The 19,022-nt window shown below is 45.4% G+C and overlaps 1 protein-coding gene across 14 annotated transcripts in view; it reads left to right on the forward strand.

The window, feature by feature from the left end:
* The window catches only part of NAV2 (neuron navigator 2), a 773,425-nt gene that overhangs the window by 735,384 nt on the left and 19,019 nt on the right, over positions 1–19,022 (forward strand). For 13 of the 14 annotated variants that reach the window (XM_054662160.2, XM_508328.8, XM_054662163.2 and 10 more), the window contains 6 exons: positions 7,373–7,526; positions 8,713–8,875; positions 9,606–9,706; positions 12,175–12,270; positions 14,081–14,249; positions 17,443–17,678. In XM_054662160.2, the coding sequence (XP_054518135.1) occupies positions 7,373–7,526; positions 8,713–8,875; positions 9,606–9,706; positions 12,175–12,270; positions 14,081–14,249; positions 17,443–17,678 (919 nt within the window). Of the gene's footprint in view, positions 1–7,372; positions 7,527–8,712; positions 8,876–9,605; positions 9,707–12,174; positions 12,271–14,080; positions 14,250–17,442; positions 17,679–19,022 lie in introns of those variants that run through there. The other variant, XR_008538002.2, reaches the window with a different exon arrangement.

The following is a 19,022-nucleotide window of genomic DNA, read 5'->3' on the forward strand; positions in this document are numbered from 1 at the left end:
CTAAGAATTGAATGAGATAAATGGATACACAGGAGCTTGCTTCCTGCAGCAGTAAGGAAGGCTGGCCCTGCTCAGTAGGGCTGAATTTCTTTTGAAATCATGGTGTTCCAGGTCTAGAATTAAAGAACTGCAGCACAGGTAGTCTGCAAGGAAAGTTGTCAGAGAGATGAGACAGTGCATGGGAGAAGAGGGAAGTCATGGCCAGGGTCAGGACAGCCACTGAGATAGGGTTAGAGAAAGAAGTTTGGTTGTATAAACTTCAGTTTCCTCACTAGTAAAAAATAGGGTTCATTACATCTACTTCACTGGATTCTTGGGAAGGCCAAGTTAAATACTATGCATGAAGGGCCTTTTCCGTGCTGTTCCATCTTTCTTCATTCTCAGGGGGCCAGGTCTGTGCCGCTGACCCTAAGTCCACTTAACCAGCCAGCCCACTGAAGACAGCATAAGTGTCTTAAGGCTCTGCCTTAGCAGCTTACCAGATGGGTAGAGGGAGTACAGGCAAAATCAGAGGCCAGGTCTTTGTAGTATACCAACTGCATGGGAGTGGAAGAGGGGAAACAGAGGATAGTAGGGTTATGACATTTTTTTGGTTTTGTTTTCGTTTTTGAGATGGAGTCTTCATCTGTTGCCCAGGCTGGAGTGCAGAGGCATGATCTCGGCTCACTGCAACTTCTGCTGCCCAGGTTCAAGCAATTCTCCTGTCTCAGCCTCCTGAATAGCTGGGACTACAGGCGCATGCCACCATGCCCGGCTAATTTTTGTAGTTTTAGTAGAGACGAGGTTTCACCATATTGGTCAATCTGGTCTTGAACTCCTGACCTCAGGTGACCCACCTGCTTCGGCCTCCCAAAGTGCTTGGATTACAGGCATGAGCCACTGCACCCAACCAGGGTTATGACTTTTAAGCAACCTCACCCACTATTGAAACATGGCCCTGTCAGGGTCTCTACTTTACTGAGTTAGATGATCAATTCCTCTTTTCTTGGAGAACACCCTAGTAAAAGGTAGCCACAGGGATGTGTACTTCCTACTGCTATGGGTGAGGGTAAAACTGAATGGGGGAAGGAAGAAGGACACTGAGGGACTGGACTTCGGTTTGGCCCTGCAGTGCCCAGCCCAGTGCCCTGTGTTATTTTGAGTGAAGAATTAGACAAATGACTGAGAGAGTGTGTCCTCCTCCATCTGCAGAGTGCCTAAGGAAAGAGTAAAGAACCAGTTGCCTGTGACTCTCACACATGCCATCATCCCAAAGCATCCCAACTCAGTTGTCTCCTGACCAGGAGAAAAAGGAACTCATCATGTCTTCTTTATTTATTGATTTAAACTTTTTGTATAGCAACCTGTGTGAGCAGAGCACTATTCCAGATGCTCTGAAGAGACCAAAAAGGGGTTAACCAAGCCAGGTGCAGTTACTGTCGCCTGTAATCCCAGTGCTTTGGGAGGCCAAGGAGGGAGGATTGCTTGAGGCCAAGAGCTGGCAACCAGCCTGGTCAACATAGTGAGACTCTGTCTCTACAAAAAAAAATTTTTTTTAATCGGTCAGGCATGGTGTTGCATACTTGTAGTCCCAGCTACTTGGGAGGCTGAGGTAGGAGGGTCACTTGAGCCCAGGAATTTGAGACTCCAGTGAGCTGTGATCACCCTGTACTCCAGCCTGGGTGACAGAGTAAGGCCATGTCTCCATTTAAAAAAAAAAAAAAAAAAGTTAAACAGATTCTCCACCCCTGAGAAGAGTAAATACTAGTGGAGACATGACATAGTACAGTTCATTCTACTCCTGAACTTTCATTCTGAAGGCCCCATTCTCAGCTGTGGTTACGATAAAGTACAAGACAAAGTTCCTACTCATGGACCCTGTATACCAAGAGAGGAGGTGAATGTTAAACAAATAAATCCTGAATAAACTAGGAAAATTAGAGAGTGCTAAGGGCTAATGCTGTGAATTAAAACAGTGCTGAGATACAGAGTACCTTGGCAGCAACTTTAGATGGGGTGGTCAGAAAAGAGCCCTCTGAGTAGGTGACATTTCAGCTGAATCTGCATGCCAGGGGGAGCCACTGGGTTAGTTTCAGCATGTAACATTAGCTGCTGTAACAAACTCAGCCCAACGCTCAGCAGCTTTACATATGACTGTTTATTTCTTGCTCACTCCAAACCCAGTGCAGATAGTCCTAGTCAGCAGGTGGCCTGCCCTCTAGTGATGTAGGCACTGAGGCTCCCGCCATCCACAGGGCCCAGTCCACTGCTCAACATTCTGTGTCCAGCCAGTGGGCGTGGAGGTGTGGAGAGTGCAGAGGAACCTGCAGGAGGGTTTTAAGGACCAGGCCTAGAAGAGGCTTATGTCGCCTCTTCCCACAGTCCACTGACCAGGACTCAAAGCCATACCACCTGCAGCAGAAGAAGTGAAGGAGGAAATGGGCTTTGGTGAACACATAGCAGCCTCTGCCACCCCAGCCTCCCAATGAGCAGGGCAGTCTTCCTGACCCAAAAAATAAATAACACAAGGAGCCTGATGTAGAAACAGGTTCGATGTGTCTGAAAGAGAGAGGGATGGACAGCGTGACTTCCCACATATGCGAAGAGGCTACAGCCACAGACATAGTCAGGGCCTAGAACACGCAAGGCTTTGAAGTGAATTCGCATCCGATTTCATGTATAATGGGTGGGTGTGGTGGAGTTTGAAACAGGAATATGAGATAATCTGAATTTACAAAGATCAGTCTCTGTTCTGTGTATAAGGAATATGGGGAAGGGAGATCACCCAGGGGCTCTTAGCCACTCTGGCCCACTTTTTCTTTGAACATTCCAATCACACTCTCCACCTCAAGGCCTGTGTCCTTCCTGTGTCCTCTGCCTGGTATGCTCTTCCCTCAGATATTTATTTCCTTAGGTCTCTGCTCAATGTGACTTAATGAATAAGGCCTTGCCCATTCACTTGCATAAACCAACATTCCACCATGAGCCACTGCTCCCCATGGTCCCTTTGCCCCTGCTTCATTTTTCCCCATTGTTCATGTTGCCCCCTGACACCTGACATAGAGGTTTTCCTTGATTATTTGTTCTCTGTCCCCCACCCCAACCCCAGATCTACAGTAGAAGCTCCATGGAGGTAAGTACTGTATTGGTTTTGCAGGCACTCAAATATTTGGTGGAAAGAATGAGCCACTGATAACAGTAGTGAGTTCTGGATGTATTTAGGATATATTCTTGAAGAAAAGTTGACAGTGTATGGTGATGGATCAGATGTGAGTGCAAGGGAAAGAGGAGAGCCATCCTGGGATATTCCTAGATTTACAACTTGAGTACCTGGGATGAGTGGGAGACACAGAGTGGGGCAGAGTGGGGAGTCAGAGCACTACTTTGGTTCCATTAAATTTGAGATGCCAGCAGACATCCATATCCAGGTCAACCAGCCTGGACTTCCTAGAGGTGTAGATTTGGGAGACACAGACTTATTGGTGGTGTCGAAAGCTGGGCAACTGGAAGAGTTCTCCAAGGGGTTGAATGAAGACGAAGATGATCAGAGGGCCAGAGGGCAAGAGGGCAAGAGGACTGAGCTCTGGGGCACTCTGATATTTGAAGTTCAGAAAGAGGGAGTTACAGCTGCCGGCCAGCAAGGTGGGAGGAAACCTGGGAGCAGAGAGGAGAAACTGTTGCTGGAGGGAGTAGGAACGGGGCCAGATGCTGCTGGGCGGCCAAGTAAGATGAGCAGAGAGAGGCGGTGATGCACTCAGCTGTGCAGGACCATGGCAGAACTATCCTCCAAGCCACTCACTTTCCCCAGAGGAATCGGGTGGGGTTGGCTCCTGGCTCCCCAGCCCTTTTCTTACATTCCACAGCATCCATGCACACTGGAGATGTTTGTTTTTGGTCTCGTTTTCCAAAGGGTAGGCTGAGAGCAAATGCTTGTTTCCAACCTCGAAGGGTTTGTAAGAATGTGCAAATCTAGATGTGAGAGGGAGTTCAAAGAGAAAACCATAGGCAGAGGAGTTGGGCTTAGGAAATTCCCCAATCCGTGGGCGAAAGGAATGGTAGTTGTGGTAAGGCAACGTTTTCCCACACTCGAGGCATTTTAAAATTAGGTATGCCACCAGCCCTGACTGTGGACGAGACAGTGGAAAAAGGCTTGAATCACAGTTAAGGGACTGAGTAGGGAAAAACACACATAAGGTGTCTTCAGTAAGCAGTTTATGAAGTGGACAAGCATGTATTGAGCGCCTAGTGGGTATAGTTCAGGAACACAGGCTCTAGAGCTGAGCAGACCTGCCAGGTTTGAATCTGCCTCTATCATTTTTACATGGTGCAGTCTTGGGCCTGTTTGTGTCCATGTCTCTGCCTCCCCATTTTAAAACTGGAGATAATTACAGTACCTCTTCATGGAGTGAGTAATGTACAAAGGAAATGGAATAATATACTTCAACTACCTAGCCCATTTGTTTAGGTATTCCATAAGCATTTGTTAGGTACCCATTATGTAAATGTGATCAGATACCAGAAATGATGCCGAGAATAACCCTGGTCCCTGAGGAGCCAGCAGCCAAGCAGAGGTGACATGTTAAGTTGAAATGAAATTATCAGCGATACAGCATAAGTCTAGTCAGGGAAGGAACTAGGGGAGAAGGCTCTGTCTTGGGCATTAGGATTAGGGACTAAAGCTTAGTTAAGGCTGCTGCAAAAGAATGTGTTTTCTTTTTTTTTTTTGAGACTGAGTTTCGCTCTTGCCTCCCAGGCTGGAGTGCAGTGGCGCAATCTTGGCTCACTGCAACCTCGACCTCTCAGGTTCAAGCGATTCTCCTGCCTCAGCCTCCTGAGTAGCTGGGATTACAAGTGCCTGCCACCAAAGCTACACCACCCAGCTAATTTGTGTATTTTTAGTAGAGACGGGGTTTCGCCGTGTTGGCCAGGCTTGTCTCGAACTCCCGACCTCAGATGATCCACCTGCCTCAGCTGGGATTACAGGAGTGAGCCGCCACGCCGGGCCAAGAATGTGTTTTCAACATCATGTCTATGTTATAGGGCATCTGTCTCATGAGGCCTCATCATTGTGTGTTTCTGAGAGCTGGCTGATTCTGGAGGAGCATAGGGAGGACAGAGTCCTCCCAACACAGACTTTCTTCATTTCAGTTTGGTACCGTTTGTAAAGTCAAGGGTTTAGGCCAAGCTCTGCAAGGTAACCCATGTGATACGTTCCATAACATGAGTGCCAAGAAGGTATTTTCTCTCTTGCTGAGAGCTTTCTGGGAAAAGGGTGCAGATCAGGTGAAGATGACTTGAGCAAGGTGCCTTATCGTGGAGTGCTGGACAGACCAGCCTCACATGGTGTCAGCCAGAACAGACTGTTCTCTGCAGTGAATCTGAGCCTTCAAGATTCATGTAGGACATGATTTGGCTAAGAAGGGAGTATCACAGTGGAATTTTGTTCAGACTTTACACTCCATTTAAATCAAGAAACCATAGTCTTCTCAAGATAGAACCAGTTTTTGCAAGCTCCTCCTGCAAACCTCCCAAACCAAAGAAAAAAAAAAAAGCATGGTTCTATCAGTAAACCTCACAAACCACAGGCTATTCAAAGTACAGAGAGCTGAGAAAGAAAGGATGTTGCAAATTCTAAAGACATTTCTGTCTCGCCCTTTTAGCCCTGAATCTATTGGCTTCAGTCTCTCAAAAGTGTGAGATGGAAATAATTAGATCATTTTCAGGAGTTCTTTGGGTTTTTCAATAAGATTTTGAAGCTAAGAATCTTCCTTGGTGACTGGTAACTTTTAAAAACATAAGGTGGTTTTACCGTGTCTCTCAAATCAAAAAAGTTCAGGTTCAGGTCAAGAAAAGAGCAACAGAAACATTTGGCTATTCAAGTGTTAAATTTTTCTTCCAGTTCTTTCTGCCCCCGAAATACAATTTCATCTCTTTTAACAATTTTATAAATCATTTTCCTTTGGGAATTAAAATTTCCACACCCTCACCCGGTTTTACAGGTCAGGTTTTGTTTGGCCCCAAACCCATAGCTTGGGTCTTGGAGAGCAGACTCATGTGATCATTTATTTCTGCAGAGACCACATGCTTATCATCTCCTTTAGACATAATCAGCTTCAGCTTTGTAACTTTATGAACTTGAGAATGGGGGTGTTTGGGGTTGTTTTTCTGTCTTCAGTCCAAGAAATGTCAAAGCTTTCTATTCTGGATCACCCAGTAACCCAGATGCTAAGATCGTTGAAACTCACAGAACTATTTTTTTTAAGAGAACTATCTTTCCTAACATTGCAATTCATCACGACTTGTATGATCTTCTACTTTGTGCTGATTTGCCAGGTGTTTGAAGAGCAAACCTAAGTAACTAAGGAGCCTAAGCTAGAAGAACCACCTCTTCAGAAAGAGGAACTCTACAGGGTCCCATGGTGACCTTGACCTGGTGTGCAGCAGGGAAAAGAAGATAATTAGCCAGGCTGTTGCAGAGTTTTCAGATACAACTTTGGCTTGCCTGTCACACCATCCCGTCTGTTCTCTAACTCCCTGAAGAGGTTTCCCTTCTTGCCCTGAGTGTGTTAATCAGTGTGGGGGCTGAGAGAACTAAAGAAGGTTGATCTGTCTAGACACTTTTAGGGGAGTGAGTTTTCAGAATGTGATCAGGAACAGATTAACACCTTCCACGCATATCTTTAGGTTTCATCCCCATTTTGGCAAATAAAAATCACCCCTCAGCTGTTTAATAAAGAAGTTTCTAATCTTTAAAACAGTAAGCTGACCCTGCTTCTCTGAGTCGGTTTGGAACTCAAGGGCGTGTGGTGTCATGGAAGCCCAGCTGTGTACACATGGTGGGGGAGGGGGTTATCAAACTGGAAGGTTACTACTCTCTTTTGCCAGCTCCTGCTTATCCTTATATTCCTGGAATTTTGCTGAAAGGCACACCAAAGCCATTCTGATTGCCAGAGCTCAGCAAAGAAAGAATGTAGAGAATGAAATCTTGTCTCTAAAAATAAAAATAAAAATAAAATTTAAAAAGTGAAACCACAAAAAGCAGGAAAAGAGTGAAAGACAAAAATAGGAACTCAGGAAAAGAGTGAAAGACAAAAATAGGAACAAAGAAAAAGGACAACAAATAGAAAAGTAACAATACAGTAAATAATAATCTAACTATATTAACGATTTTAAACATCAGTGGTCTAAATAAACCAATGTAAAGAAGAAAAAAAGAATACAGAGAAGGAATAAAATCTGTTTTCAGGTGCTTTTGGCATTGTCACCCCCAGGAAGCACCAGGCAGCTGGTTATTCACAGTTACTGCTAAACAAACCTGATGATTGATGTGGACCAGTGTTCAGTAGGGGACTAAAAGGAGCTGCTTTCATCAGTAACATTCCTCTTTCCCTAGAATTTCAGAATGCATGGATAGTGAAGCTGAGACCGTCATGCAGCTCCGAAATGAGTTAAGAGACAAGGAGATGAAGCTGACGGATATCCGCTTAGAAGCTCTCAGTTCTGCCCACCAGCTGGACCAGCTCCGGGAGGCCATGAACAGGATGCAGGTGAGAGCCCAGGAGCATGGGCTGAGCTCAAGGCTGTCTATGAAGGAGCTCCCAGAGGCTGCTCTCCACTAAGCCCTGAGGGCTACATCAGAATCTGGTGGCAGCCCTCACTTTCCCAGCCTCTATCTCTTTTCAGTCCCTCCCACACATTGCTCAAAGACCAGTCTTTTGGAAGAATAAGAGTACCCATGCTCTTCCTTTACGTAATACTTTTGGTGACTCCCCTGGTGCCTGTGGCATGTGGTACAGTCTCCTTCAGCTGGCCTTCAAGGCCTTCTGCAGGGTCATTTCCACTGTTAATCCACACCACCCTCCCCAGCTCCTCTTCCCAGAATCTACTCGCCAGCCAGATGGAGTCGCTGACTGCCCCCTTTGCATCCTTGGAAATTCCTCTTTCATATTGTTCCCTCCACTGGGTATATTCCTCGGCACATCCAAGTTAGACCCTTCCCTTAATGCTCGGCCTGATTCCTTTCCAAGTCTTGCAGCTGGAGAGTTAGTACCCTTATCTGAGTATTCTTGTAGATATGTTCTTACAGCCCCTCCCACCTTCTGCCATGGAGTGAAGACATTTGGGTCTTCTGGGCTTTTTGCATACCTTTCTGTGGACGTAGCACCAATGCCTTGCACATTGTAGGTTCTTCATGAATATTCATAGAATGAAAGATACCTCTAGAGTCTGCTGGGACCTTAATGGAGTCAGTGTTTCGCAAAGGAGGTTCCCTGAAACACTCTTTCCATGAGAAGCTCTATGAAAGGAGAATACCTTGATCAAATATGTTTGGAAAATGCTGCACACCATGTGCCTCTGTTCAATTCATGGCGTAGAGGAGCTCATTAAAGATTCTGAGAAGTCCTGCAGGAAAGAAGCCTGTAAAAGCCAGAGTTGCACAAACCTCTTAGATCATAAGACTGTTTTTCACTTAACCCTCAAGCAGCAGACTCTGGGAAGCATTTCAGAGGTCTTTTCAAAGGCCTGTTCTCTGAATGGATGGATCTCCCGTGGCAGCATGTCTTGTGTCTACAGCAGGGTTAGCAAACACTGCTAAATCTCTCTGAGGGTGTTGTTCGCCTTGGGTGGAAGACCAGCCTGGTTTCTGCAGGGAACTTTCAGATCCTTCCTTCAGAAAAATCTTGTTCACATTACTTCTGCCTACTAAGGGAGCTTCTCCATTACTCTTTGCAGAGTGAAATAGAGAAGCTGAAAGCTGAGAATGATCGGCTGAAGTCAGAGTCTCAAGGCAGTGGCTGCAGCCGGGCTCCTTCCCAAGTGTCCATCTCTGCCTCCCCGAGGCAGTCCATGGGCCTCTCCCAGCACAGCTTGAACCTCACTGAGTCAACCAGCCTGGGTGAGTGGCCTACAGGGTTTGGGGGCAGGAATGGACCTACAGCTGGCACCCTGATCTCTAAGCGAGAACCCCAAAATAAGCAGATCAACAGATCAAATGGAGAGGCAACAGGCGTGTGTGCACTTGGGGTGTGTATGTGTCTGGGTGTGAGTCTGCTACCAACATGAGCCCAGCCGTTAGACTGCTCTCATGCTTTGCTCCAGCACCCCAAATTCTCCAAGCCCTGAGCTTGGATCCCCTCGCCCACCATGCTGAGTTTGTTTGATCCATTTTAAGAGGCTGACCTGCAAGCTGAATGCTGTACACAAACCCCATAGTAGCAGGTCTCAGTTGAGGCAGTGGCTTGGTCTATGATCTTCCTGCCTTCAGGATGGATTCCAGGCTGGCGCAACCATCAGTGAACACAATCTAGGTTTTCTTTGTAAGCGTATTAAGGCTGATGCTTTTATTTTTTATCCATGATGCTGCTGCTGTTGTTGTTTTGGTTGAGTCTCTCCCTCGCACTTCCATCTGGCAAGGTGCATTGTCAGCCTACTGGTTCTTTGGTTGGTCCACCATTGGTTTCTGTGATTGCATTCTCCATTTTGCCCTCTCCTCTTCCCCTTCCCCCCCACCCCCTGCACCCTGACACCTGTTTGTCCCGCTGCTGTGCCAACCAGCAGCGGGGGTGTCAGGAAGCTGGCTTTGCTGTCCCCATGTGCCTAAGGCTGTTGATGTTTTCCATTCGCAGACATGTTGCTGGATGACACTGGTGAATGCTCGGCTCGGAAGGAAGGAGGCAGGCATGTTAAGATAGTTGTCAGCTTTCAGGAGGAAATGAAGTGGAAGGAGGTTAGTTGGATCCCTTTCCCTGCTTTGCCTGTCCCTCCCCCAGGTAGAACTACCTAGCTTAGTGATCTAATTGTAAAACCTCTATCACCTTGGAGCCTAAGGTGATTTGGAAATACTACTAACCCTTCTCTTAACTAACCATAATCCCTTGCAGCATTCTGACACAAGTAAAGTGTGCGAACGGCATTTCCCTTTCTCGTGTGCTTGAAAGTCTAATAAAGAATACTAAAAATGGTCCCACGTTTCACTTTCATGTAATTAACTAAACACTAACATCCATTGGAAAGGGCCTTTCTGAATGTAATATACTCCCAAAGCACTTCAGAGGCAGCTATGCACATTCAGCATGTAAGGTACAGAAATAAGCTGACCACATGCAGCCGACCAAGAGCACCAGTTTTATCGGTCATCAGTCACCAAGAGTAGACATCTTGGTAGACATCAAGGGATGGAGATGCCAAGCCCTGGGAGCATGCAGGTGGCTGAAAATAGAGCTAGTGGGGCGTCCTGACTCCCCAAGGCTGGGGAATCTGAGTTTTCCTAGTACGGTTTCTGTTCACTTCCAAAGTCTAGGAACTTCCAGAGTCTATACCACTGCCAGAGACTGTTTTGGGATGGGGGCTAGAGCTGATATTGAAAGTTGAATTTTAGCCAGTGATTAAAACCCAGTGATGCTTTGAATGACTATTTCTCGAATAAATGTGAAAAGGCCTCATGAGTCACCATTTCAAGTTCCCTTGTGTTTTTTGTTTGTTATTTCTTAGTATTTCTAGCCAACATGCTATTGTAGTTTCAGACAGCTAGGGAACCCACAGAGCAAAGCGTCTGCAGCCAGACCTTTCTTAGGGGATTCAGCTTTGTGGCTGGCTTGCTAGCCTCACTATAGGGGGTAAGCTCAGCATTTTGGCACTTCCATTGGCGTCATCTAGCCATGAAATATACAATAGATAGCTCCGTTTTCAAAACATAGCTAGTAAAGTGATGGACTATTAGGGGAAACTCGTTCTTTTTTCTTTTCTTTATCTTTTTTTTTTTTTTTTTTTGAAGACAGAGTCTCACTCTGTTGCCCAGGCTGGAGTGCAGTGATGCGATCTCGGCTCACTGCAACCTCTGCCTCCCAGGTTCAAGCGATTCTTCTGCCTCAGCCTTCCAAGTAGCTGGGACTATAGGTACCTGCCACCATGCCCGGCTAATTTTTGTATTTTTAGTAGAGATGGGGTTTCACCATATTGGCCAGGCTGGTCTCAAACTCCCAACCTTGTGATCCACCTGCCTCGGCCTCCCAAAGTGTTGGGATTATAGGCATGAACCACCACAGCCGGCTGGGAAACTCATTCTTACAGTAAATGCAGGTTATACCTTGTGGACTATTTATTCTAGTGATTGTCAATATGAACAGATAGAGCATACCTTTTACAAAAGTTTACAAGTCACCTTCAAAAGTTATATTATTCTGCATCACTACAGCATACAGGTGAGGTTGGTTGACCAGGGATTATTATCCTCATTATACAATTGAGAAACCCAAGACCCCAAACATTACTTATTTGAAGCCAGGGGCAAGTGGTGGGGTCAGATCATGTCACTGCAAGACTGGTGCTCTTTTCTCTGCTGATTTTGCTTAGCCACCATATGACACCTCCCCCACCTCCGCCCAACCACGCTCCTGACTCTGATCCTTATGAGCATGTAAAAACCCAATATTATGGCATGTTCTATCAGCTTTTCTTTTATCACTGTGATCTGGTTAGCTGCCACTACGCAAAGCCCTGTGAACAGAGATGCAAAAGAGTTAGAAAAAGATGTTTTGAGAGTATTCTTCCCAGAGTTTTACTAATTTTCTGAGTTGCACATGTTTTAAGTTTTAACAAGAATAAAAACAATAAATGTTATTTAAAAACAAGATAGAAGAAAAAATAGAAACACATTTTGTCCTGACAATGTTTAAGATCTAGTAAGGAGGTAAACTTGATATGCAAAAATACGACAGAAATACCTAAAACTAAATATAAATTAGTACAGAATGTATCATTATATAAGTTATGTACAGAATTGCTGAAGCAATTTAAGCTCTGAGCCTGATGGGGTTAATCACTGAAGGCTTCCTGGAAGAGGTGAGTTTATAAGCAAGGTTTGAAAAGAGAGAGATGCTAGACAGATGTGGAGAGAGTTCCATACAAGGAATATGTGATTTATGCCCTGTCTGACACATTTACTTAGCAAAAGTTTCCATATTCCAGAGAGGAAATCCTCTCTTCCTGACTCTTGGAACGCTGTTTTAGCAGTAAAGCAGGGAAAGGTATTAAGACTATTACTTCCACCTAAGTTATACCTGGTATTAATGCAAATAGGACTTTTATTCCCCTCTCAAACCATTGGCGGAGTTCTAAGGCAACCTGAGTCCTCTGCTGAACTGAGTCAGAAAAGATCCACCTGTTTTTCACCTGTGTACATTTCCTTACCCTTAGGATTCCAGACCACACCTCTTTCTTATTGGCTGCATTGGAGTTAGTGGCAAGACGAAGTGGGATGTGCTCGATGGGGTGGTTAGACGGCTGTTCAAAGTAAGTGTTTCAAGACAACGGCTACAGCATACTACCTAACATGGGCATCCGGGCCTGGGGAGGAAAAGAGAGGTTGATATCCTGAGCTTGGCCATTTCTCAGACCTGTCCCCTTCCCTACATGTTAATGTTGCTGGAACTTGTTCCCTGGCTCTCAAGGGAATGGAAGGACAATGGTAAGTACAGACTGGTCATCGGCCAAATTCTTTCCATCTGCCCTTTGCAGTGGTGGGCCAGCTAGTGAGTGTGATCTGAGCAACTCTTTGATCCTCTCACAGTGAACTGCTAATGTCCAACTCTCTTTTCACCTTAGAATTGTGTCTTAGGACATATGCTTTGGAGTATGTAATCTGTGGCCAGGGCTTAGACATCAGATTTCTAGCCTTCATTTTGGGGGATTTAATTTGATTTTCCAGGTATCCTGTGCCAACACTTCAGAGTCTTTGATTTGTTTTACGAGTGACATTAATGTCTGATCGATGGCCAGGCTCAAGGATGTTGCCATACTTATTTCTCTATTCTTTTTAATCACATTATTAGATTGGGTGTTTGCCATGGGATAAATAACTAATGAGTACCAAGGTGAACCTTGAAACACACGGTGATTTGAAGGAAGCTTTTGGTACATTTTTTTCTATTGTCCTGAAGTAAGTCAACAACTATAAGTGCTCATTAATCATATTCCCTGAGTAGTAATAATAGCCCACGTTTTTTGTGCCAGACACTATGCCAAGCCCCTTATATTATCCCATTTAAAGGTGAAGAAAGTGAGGGTCAGGTTGGGCACTTGTTCAAGGTCATGGATCTAGAATTAGACCCCGTTGGTCCGGTTTAGTTGGTCTGACTTCAAAACCTAACTTAACTATTATGTTGGTGCAAAAGTAATTGCACCACCGTAATTACTTTTGCAACAACCTAATAGTACACTATAGTTTCTTTCTAACAGCTAGATCCAGGTAGCCTCATACAGAGAAAATTCTGTTTTTTGACTGGAGATTGGTCCCCATCCTGGTAAGCCAGCCTATAGAAATGAGACCAGAGAAGACATATGAATGGCTTAGATGGACCGATTCTCCGACCTAGGCCAAAAACTTATCTCTGGTGATGGACAGTTGGGACATCCTTGGATTAGAATAACAGTTTGGGCTGAAAAGAGACACACTGGCATCATAGTAAGTGAGGAAATGAGACCATGCAAAGCCTGTTACTGGGATTCCACCTAAGTCATCGTGCAGTCACCTCCTAGTACATGGACCTTAGTTCTACATTTACTAACCTAAAACCTTTTGTTCACTCAACTAAGAGGGAACACTTTCCAAATTAAACACACGTTTTCCTTCTCAAAGATCTAGAGCTGATTTTTTCTAGCAGTCTGCATTTTAATCTCTTTGTATGATCTTTGAGCCAAAAGAAGGGGATGGAAGAGAGATTTCCCGTCAAAATTACTTTTTTGTGAATTTTCCAGCACCATTCACAGGCCCTGATGTCTTCAAGACTTCAGCCAAACTTAGGAAAAGCAGCCTAGCTTTTCCGTGCTTGGTTCATCCAGACTAAACGTTCACAACCTTGTTAGGGGTTTGTTTTTTTTCTTCCACTGCTACCCAGATAAATCTGTATTTTAAGAGGCCTGTGGTACTCGGGCTTTATCCCCTTAGAAAGTCAGTTTTTCTCCCCCTCATCCCACAGCTCAATTTCAACTCAGACATCTGAGAAAGAAGAGAATATGATCATAAATCACCCAGGGAAAACATGAGTCATGGGCAGATTTTAGCCACATCTTTGATGGGGTCTTTATTTTTTATTTTTTCCAGGAATACATCATTCATGTCGACCCAGTGAGTCAGCTAGGGCTGAATTCAGACAGCGTTCTTGGCTACAGCATTGGAGAAATCAAGCGCAGCAACACTTCCGAAACACCGGAGCTGCTTCCTTGTGGCTATCTGGTTGGAGAGAACACGACCATCTCAGTGACTGTGAAAGGTAATTGAGCTTGTTGCAGAGGTCGGAGCTTTCAGGAATTGCAGTGTTCGTTTTGTGACTTGGCATAGGCACTTGTGGCCCCAGTTTTGTTTGTGCATATATTTGTGGGCTGCTTTTCTCCCTTCTACCACAGTTACTCTACACAAGTTGAACCGTCTTTTGCTTTTTCAACCACCTTAGGAAACAAAATCATTTTAGCTTATTGCTGCAATTATCTAACAAAAGATCCCATTAGCCTTATGACTCTGAGATGATGGAATCTTAATAACCCTGTTGAAATAGGGCTTCACCAATACTGATGAATTACTCTTGCCAGCAAGCTTTGGATGCAGTCCCGTTCTACAGATGGGAAAACCATGACTTGCAATAGGCTGTAGGAGTCACTCTGAGCATCCTGATGAAACTGCTGAAGCTTGTGCCCACGCATGATGCTGCTAGAGCTTCCAGTTTCTCATTACCTAGTGATATTAAGCCCCAGGCCAGTGGATTCCTTAGAACTCCAGGCCCACAAAGTTCACTGAGGATAAAAAAAGCTTCACTGCCATGCAATTCTGGGAAACTACATCGTTATCCCCATTTGTGTTTAGGGGACAGGAGTGCACTGGTACATCAAAGGCTCTGTCATTCAATGTCCTAACTCCTGCTGTTAAAAAGGCTGTTTAATCCAGTCTGTCCCAAATGTATTTGATTGTAAAACCCTATCATTTCCTATATGTTATGGACCACTTGAATATAGACTTTCATAAATACTGTACTAGGCTCATTCTTTTGTGTTGTCTCATTTCTTTCTTCCCTGAAAGGCACTGCTCTTGACTGCAGTTTTGCAGTTGTTTGATGCAAGGTGTATTTCCTGGTTGGTAGAATTTCCACAAGCACCCCACCATTTTCCATCAGCAGGAATTAAGATCTTGCTCTGCAGGTGGCAAGTGGTACATATTGCTTGAGCCTCACACAGCCTTCTCCTGCTAGCAAGTGAAATTCCACAATTGTGCCTTTGGACTATAAGTGACAGAAACAGACTCAAAAGTAGCTGTAACAAAAAAGGAAATGTATGGGCTCATGGCCCTGGGCAATCCAGGGGTACACCTCAAGCACAGCTGGATCCAGGTGGTCAGACAGTGAATCAGGACCAGGCCTGCCTCAGCTTTGCCCATCGGCTGTGCTTATTTATTGAGCTCTTTGTACATGGTTGATGAAATGGCCCCTGGTAGCCCAATTCCTTATTCTAGCTTAGGAACCTGAAGGAAAGAGGGATTTTTGGGAAAATGTAACAGATAATTCCTAGGGATGACTCTGGCCCACTATAGGTCAAATGCCCATCACTGAATTGGTCATTATGACCAGGGAGAGGATTTGTCCGAGCCTGGGCACCAGCCCATCCATTTGGGTTGGTGGAAGAGCTGGACCAGTGGAGGAGAATTGGTGGAGGAGCTGGATTGGTTCCACTTGAACCACCAGGAATGAGCTCCCCATGGGAAAGAAGAGTTCTACCATGAGGGGAAGCAGGAAGGAGTACCAGACCCACTGGAACAATCATCCTCGACAAGAACCCTTTAAGGAGAGCCTTTTATGTCCTGAGTTCAAATTGCATTTCATCCCTCCTGCCAAGCATGCGTTGTTCACTCGCTGGTTTTACCTGTGAGCATTACAAAGGACTGAGGAGTAAAAGGAATGGCCTATTGCTGAGACCAGGCCAAGCCTCTCTAGAAAGTAACAAGATTACCTGCCTCTAGTGGAGCGTGCCACCCCTCTGCAGACCCTGATCCGTCGCTGCTGTCAGCACATCAAGTTTTAGCACCTCAAGGGATCAGCTCAGGTTTATTTTTCAGTGACACCTGACTCTTCTCTTTCCTAGAGTACTTAAAACTTATGCCTTCAAGACACTAAAAACCACTCAAGGATTTGAGCTGAAAGAGTTGCCTGAGCTGCAGTGATTCACTTCAGTGGTACCAGGGGAAGGGGGTTTGACTTTGCATTTCCTCAAGTGAGCTCTTGTGCAAAATAGTCACTTCCTGTGGGGTTTATGGCAGAAGACCGAAACAGAGCAGTACATATATATGCAGAGAGGGTGTTCTCGTGGTTTTTTCCTGTGTTTATTATTATTATTAAATTTAGAGACCCTACACTCCATACTTTGCATTGAGGTTTGAGCAAGTGTACACTACATCAAGCTCAGTAGCAGGAAAATCTTAGGCTTGTCCCTAGCAGATAAGGCATCTGGGGGCCTTTGTCATGTTCATTCTGGAAGAGTCATTGTACACTTAGATATAGATGCATTGGGGGGATCTGCTAGCAGTGACTGAGTACATAGAAGGAATATGCTATTATAAAACAGTACATACTCTTCAGTTTACTTTTTATTAATTTTGCTGGTTTCTTGAGAGTACCTTTTAACAGTGACCTGAGGTTCTGGACAGCTAACCTTGGATGGATCTTCTCTTAGAGACAGTATCCAAAAGGTACCCCTTGTGAAGCCAACAACCCTGATTAATGACATTGTCCCAGATAGGAAAGGAGAAGGATAAGTTTCCACTTGATGTTGTTGAGGACCAAGAGTCCCAGCTAACAACATTTCAGGCTAGGTCTGCCAGTATTCACATTCCGGAATCAAATGATCCCGCCTTGCATTTTTCCTCCTTTTAAAGATAAAAGTGCTGTTGCCTTCGTGGCACATCTTAGTGTGGATAGCAGTGGTACCTGGTATGTGGGAGGGAGCAGGGTGAAGAGGCAACCTCAGGGTTGTGACAGACAGGACTCAGGTTTGGTTTGGGCAGATGCCATAGGTATAGTATACTAGAGGGGTGTGTGTGTGTGTGTGTGTGTGTGTGTGTGTGTGTGTGTGTGTGTGTAGTAAGTATAGTAAATCCAGACAGGCAAATAGAGCCCAGAGCCTCATGAATTCTGCAGAGGACAGATAGGGACTGAGAGCCAAAATGTTCAAGGTGAGTTTGAATCTGGGAAGTTAGCCAAGACAGGAGACAGAAGCACATGGCGTTGATGAACAGGGAGGTGACTTCCTAGAGCAGTAGCACTTTGCTCTCAGCCTCCAGTGTTCCTGGGTGTGCAGGAGTCTCAGGTGAGTGGACTGCCGAGGAGAGGAATAACCTCAGGTCTTGGCAGTTCCAGTTAGGCAAGCACAGAGAGCTGCCTTTTCTACAGGGCTTCAGATGCTTCCTGTCTCTCTCAAATGCAGGGCTCGCAGAAAACAGCCTGGACTCACTGGTGTTTGAGTCCTTGATTCCCAAGCCCATCCTGCAGCGCTACGTCTCCCTCCTGATAGAGCACCGTCGGATCATTCTCTCTGGCCCCAGCGGCACTGGGAAAACCTACCTGGCCAACCGGCTGTCTGAGTATATAGTGCTTCGAGAGGGACGGGAGTTGACAGATGGGGTTATCGCCACCTTTAACGTGGACCATAAGTCCAGCAAGGTGAGGAGGTCATTCTGAGTCTGCTGTATTTTTTGGCCCTTTCAAAACTGATGATATCACCACTAGCCTGAAGGGAAAGCAGCATTTCCTATCAACAATCCTTGGGTGGTTTTAGAAAGCCAAGTGAAAGAGGTCCAGAGGGGGCTAGCAGAAAAGAAGTTCCATCTGTGGTTAAGCTGATCGAGCTCATTTATGATGCTCAGTGCTGGTAGTTCTTTAATGTTATCCACGATACATCTGTTGCAGTTTACCAAGAATTTATCATGTGCGTACTGGGTGTTTGATTTTCCAAAGTAAAATATTTTGTGGAACAACGATAATAACACCAATAACAAAAATAACAATAATAAAAATAATAGAAGCCCACATTTATAGACTGTTTGCCCCATCACCAGCAAACACCTTCTCACAGCAATACCTTCACGGGAGTAGTTGTCACCATCCCCATTTTACAGAGAAGGAAACAGAGGCTTGAAGCAGATTGGTCCTGCACCTAAGACCACTCAGATGGTACTAAGTGGTAGAACTGAAGCTCAAGTCAAAGTCTTGGACTCTAGAGCCCTGTGGCCAGCAAATAGATTGGCTCCTGCTTCACAGTGAGCAACGGAAACCTGTTTGAATGGAGCCTGACCTGGTCCCAGCCGAGAGTTGGAAAGTGCTTTCTCAGACCTGTTCATGCATGCATTAGTGAGCATTGATGGATAATTCACTCTAGCTGGCCTTATGCAAAGGGGCCAGAGAATCAAAGGCGGATTGGAAATGACTCCTTCGCCTTAAGGATCACCTAGTGTGCTTGAAGATACAGGTTCCTAGACCTCACTTCTTGATGATCTATTTCACTAGGTTGTTTGAGGCTGGGTATCTGCACCATCTACAAGTTCCCCAAGTAACTTGATGTAGGTGCAGGACAAGAGAGAAGTACCCAGAGCTCTTCTGTTGAGAGCCTTTGTGTGAGTTAGGGAACTTCTCCTGGGACCAGTAAGTGAAGGCTCCGCAGGCATGGGGAGCCACATGCCTGGGGCCCAGAGATCACGGTGAAGAGGGACTAAGAGAACTAGCCACTTTAAAAGGTGGGCTTTTTCTACTGCTAACAGGACATATTTTGACTTAAAATGGAGGCCCAGGGTGGGTGGGTGCTGGTAGGAGATGGAGAAGGTGTTACCCCCTGAGCAAGCAGGCTAGCATCTAAGACAGGCCAGTGTGGTGAAGACACAGACTGGGGCAGGCACCCAGGTCTGACCCATGCCCGCTGCTTACCCGTTGCGCACTCTCAGGCCAGGCACCTTATCATACCATGCCTCAGCTTCTTCTTCTGTAAAATGGACGTAATCATAGTACTCGCCT

The sequence above is a fragment of the Pan troglodytes genome, chromosome 9 (assembly GCF_028858775.2).
Source record: "Pan troglodytes isolate AG18354 chromosome 9, NHGRI_mPanTro3-v2.0_pri, whole genome shotgun sequence".
Lineage (NCBI taxonomy): Eukaryota > Metazoa > Chordata > Mammalia > Primates > Hominidae > Pan > Pan troglodytes.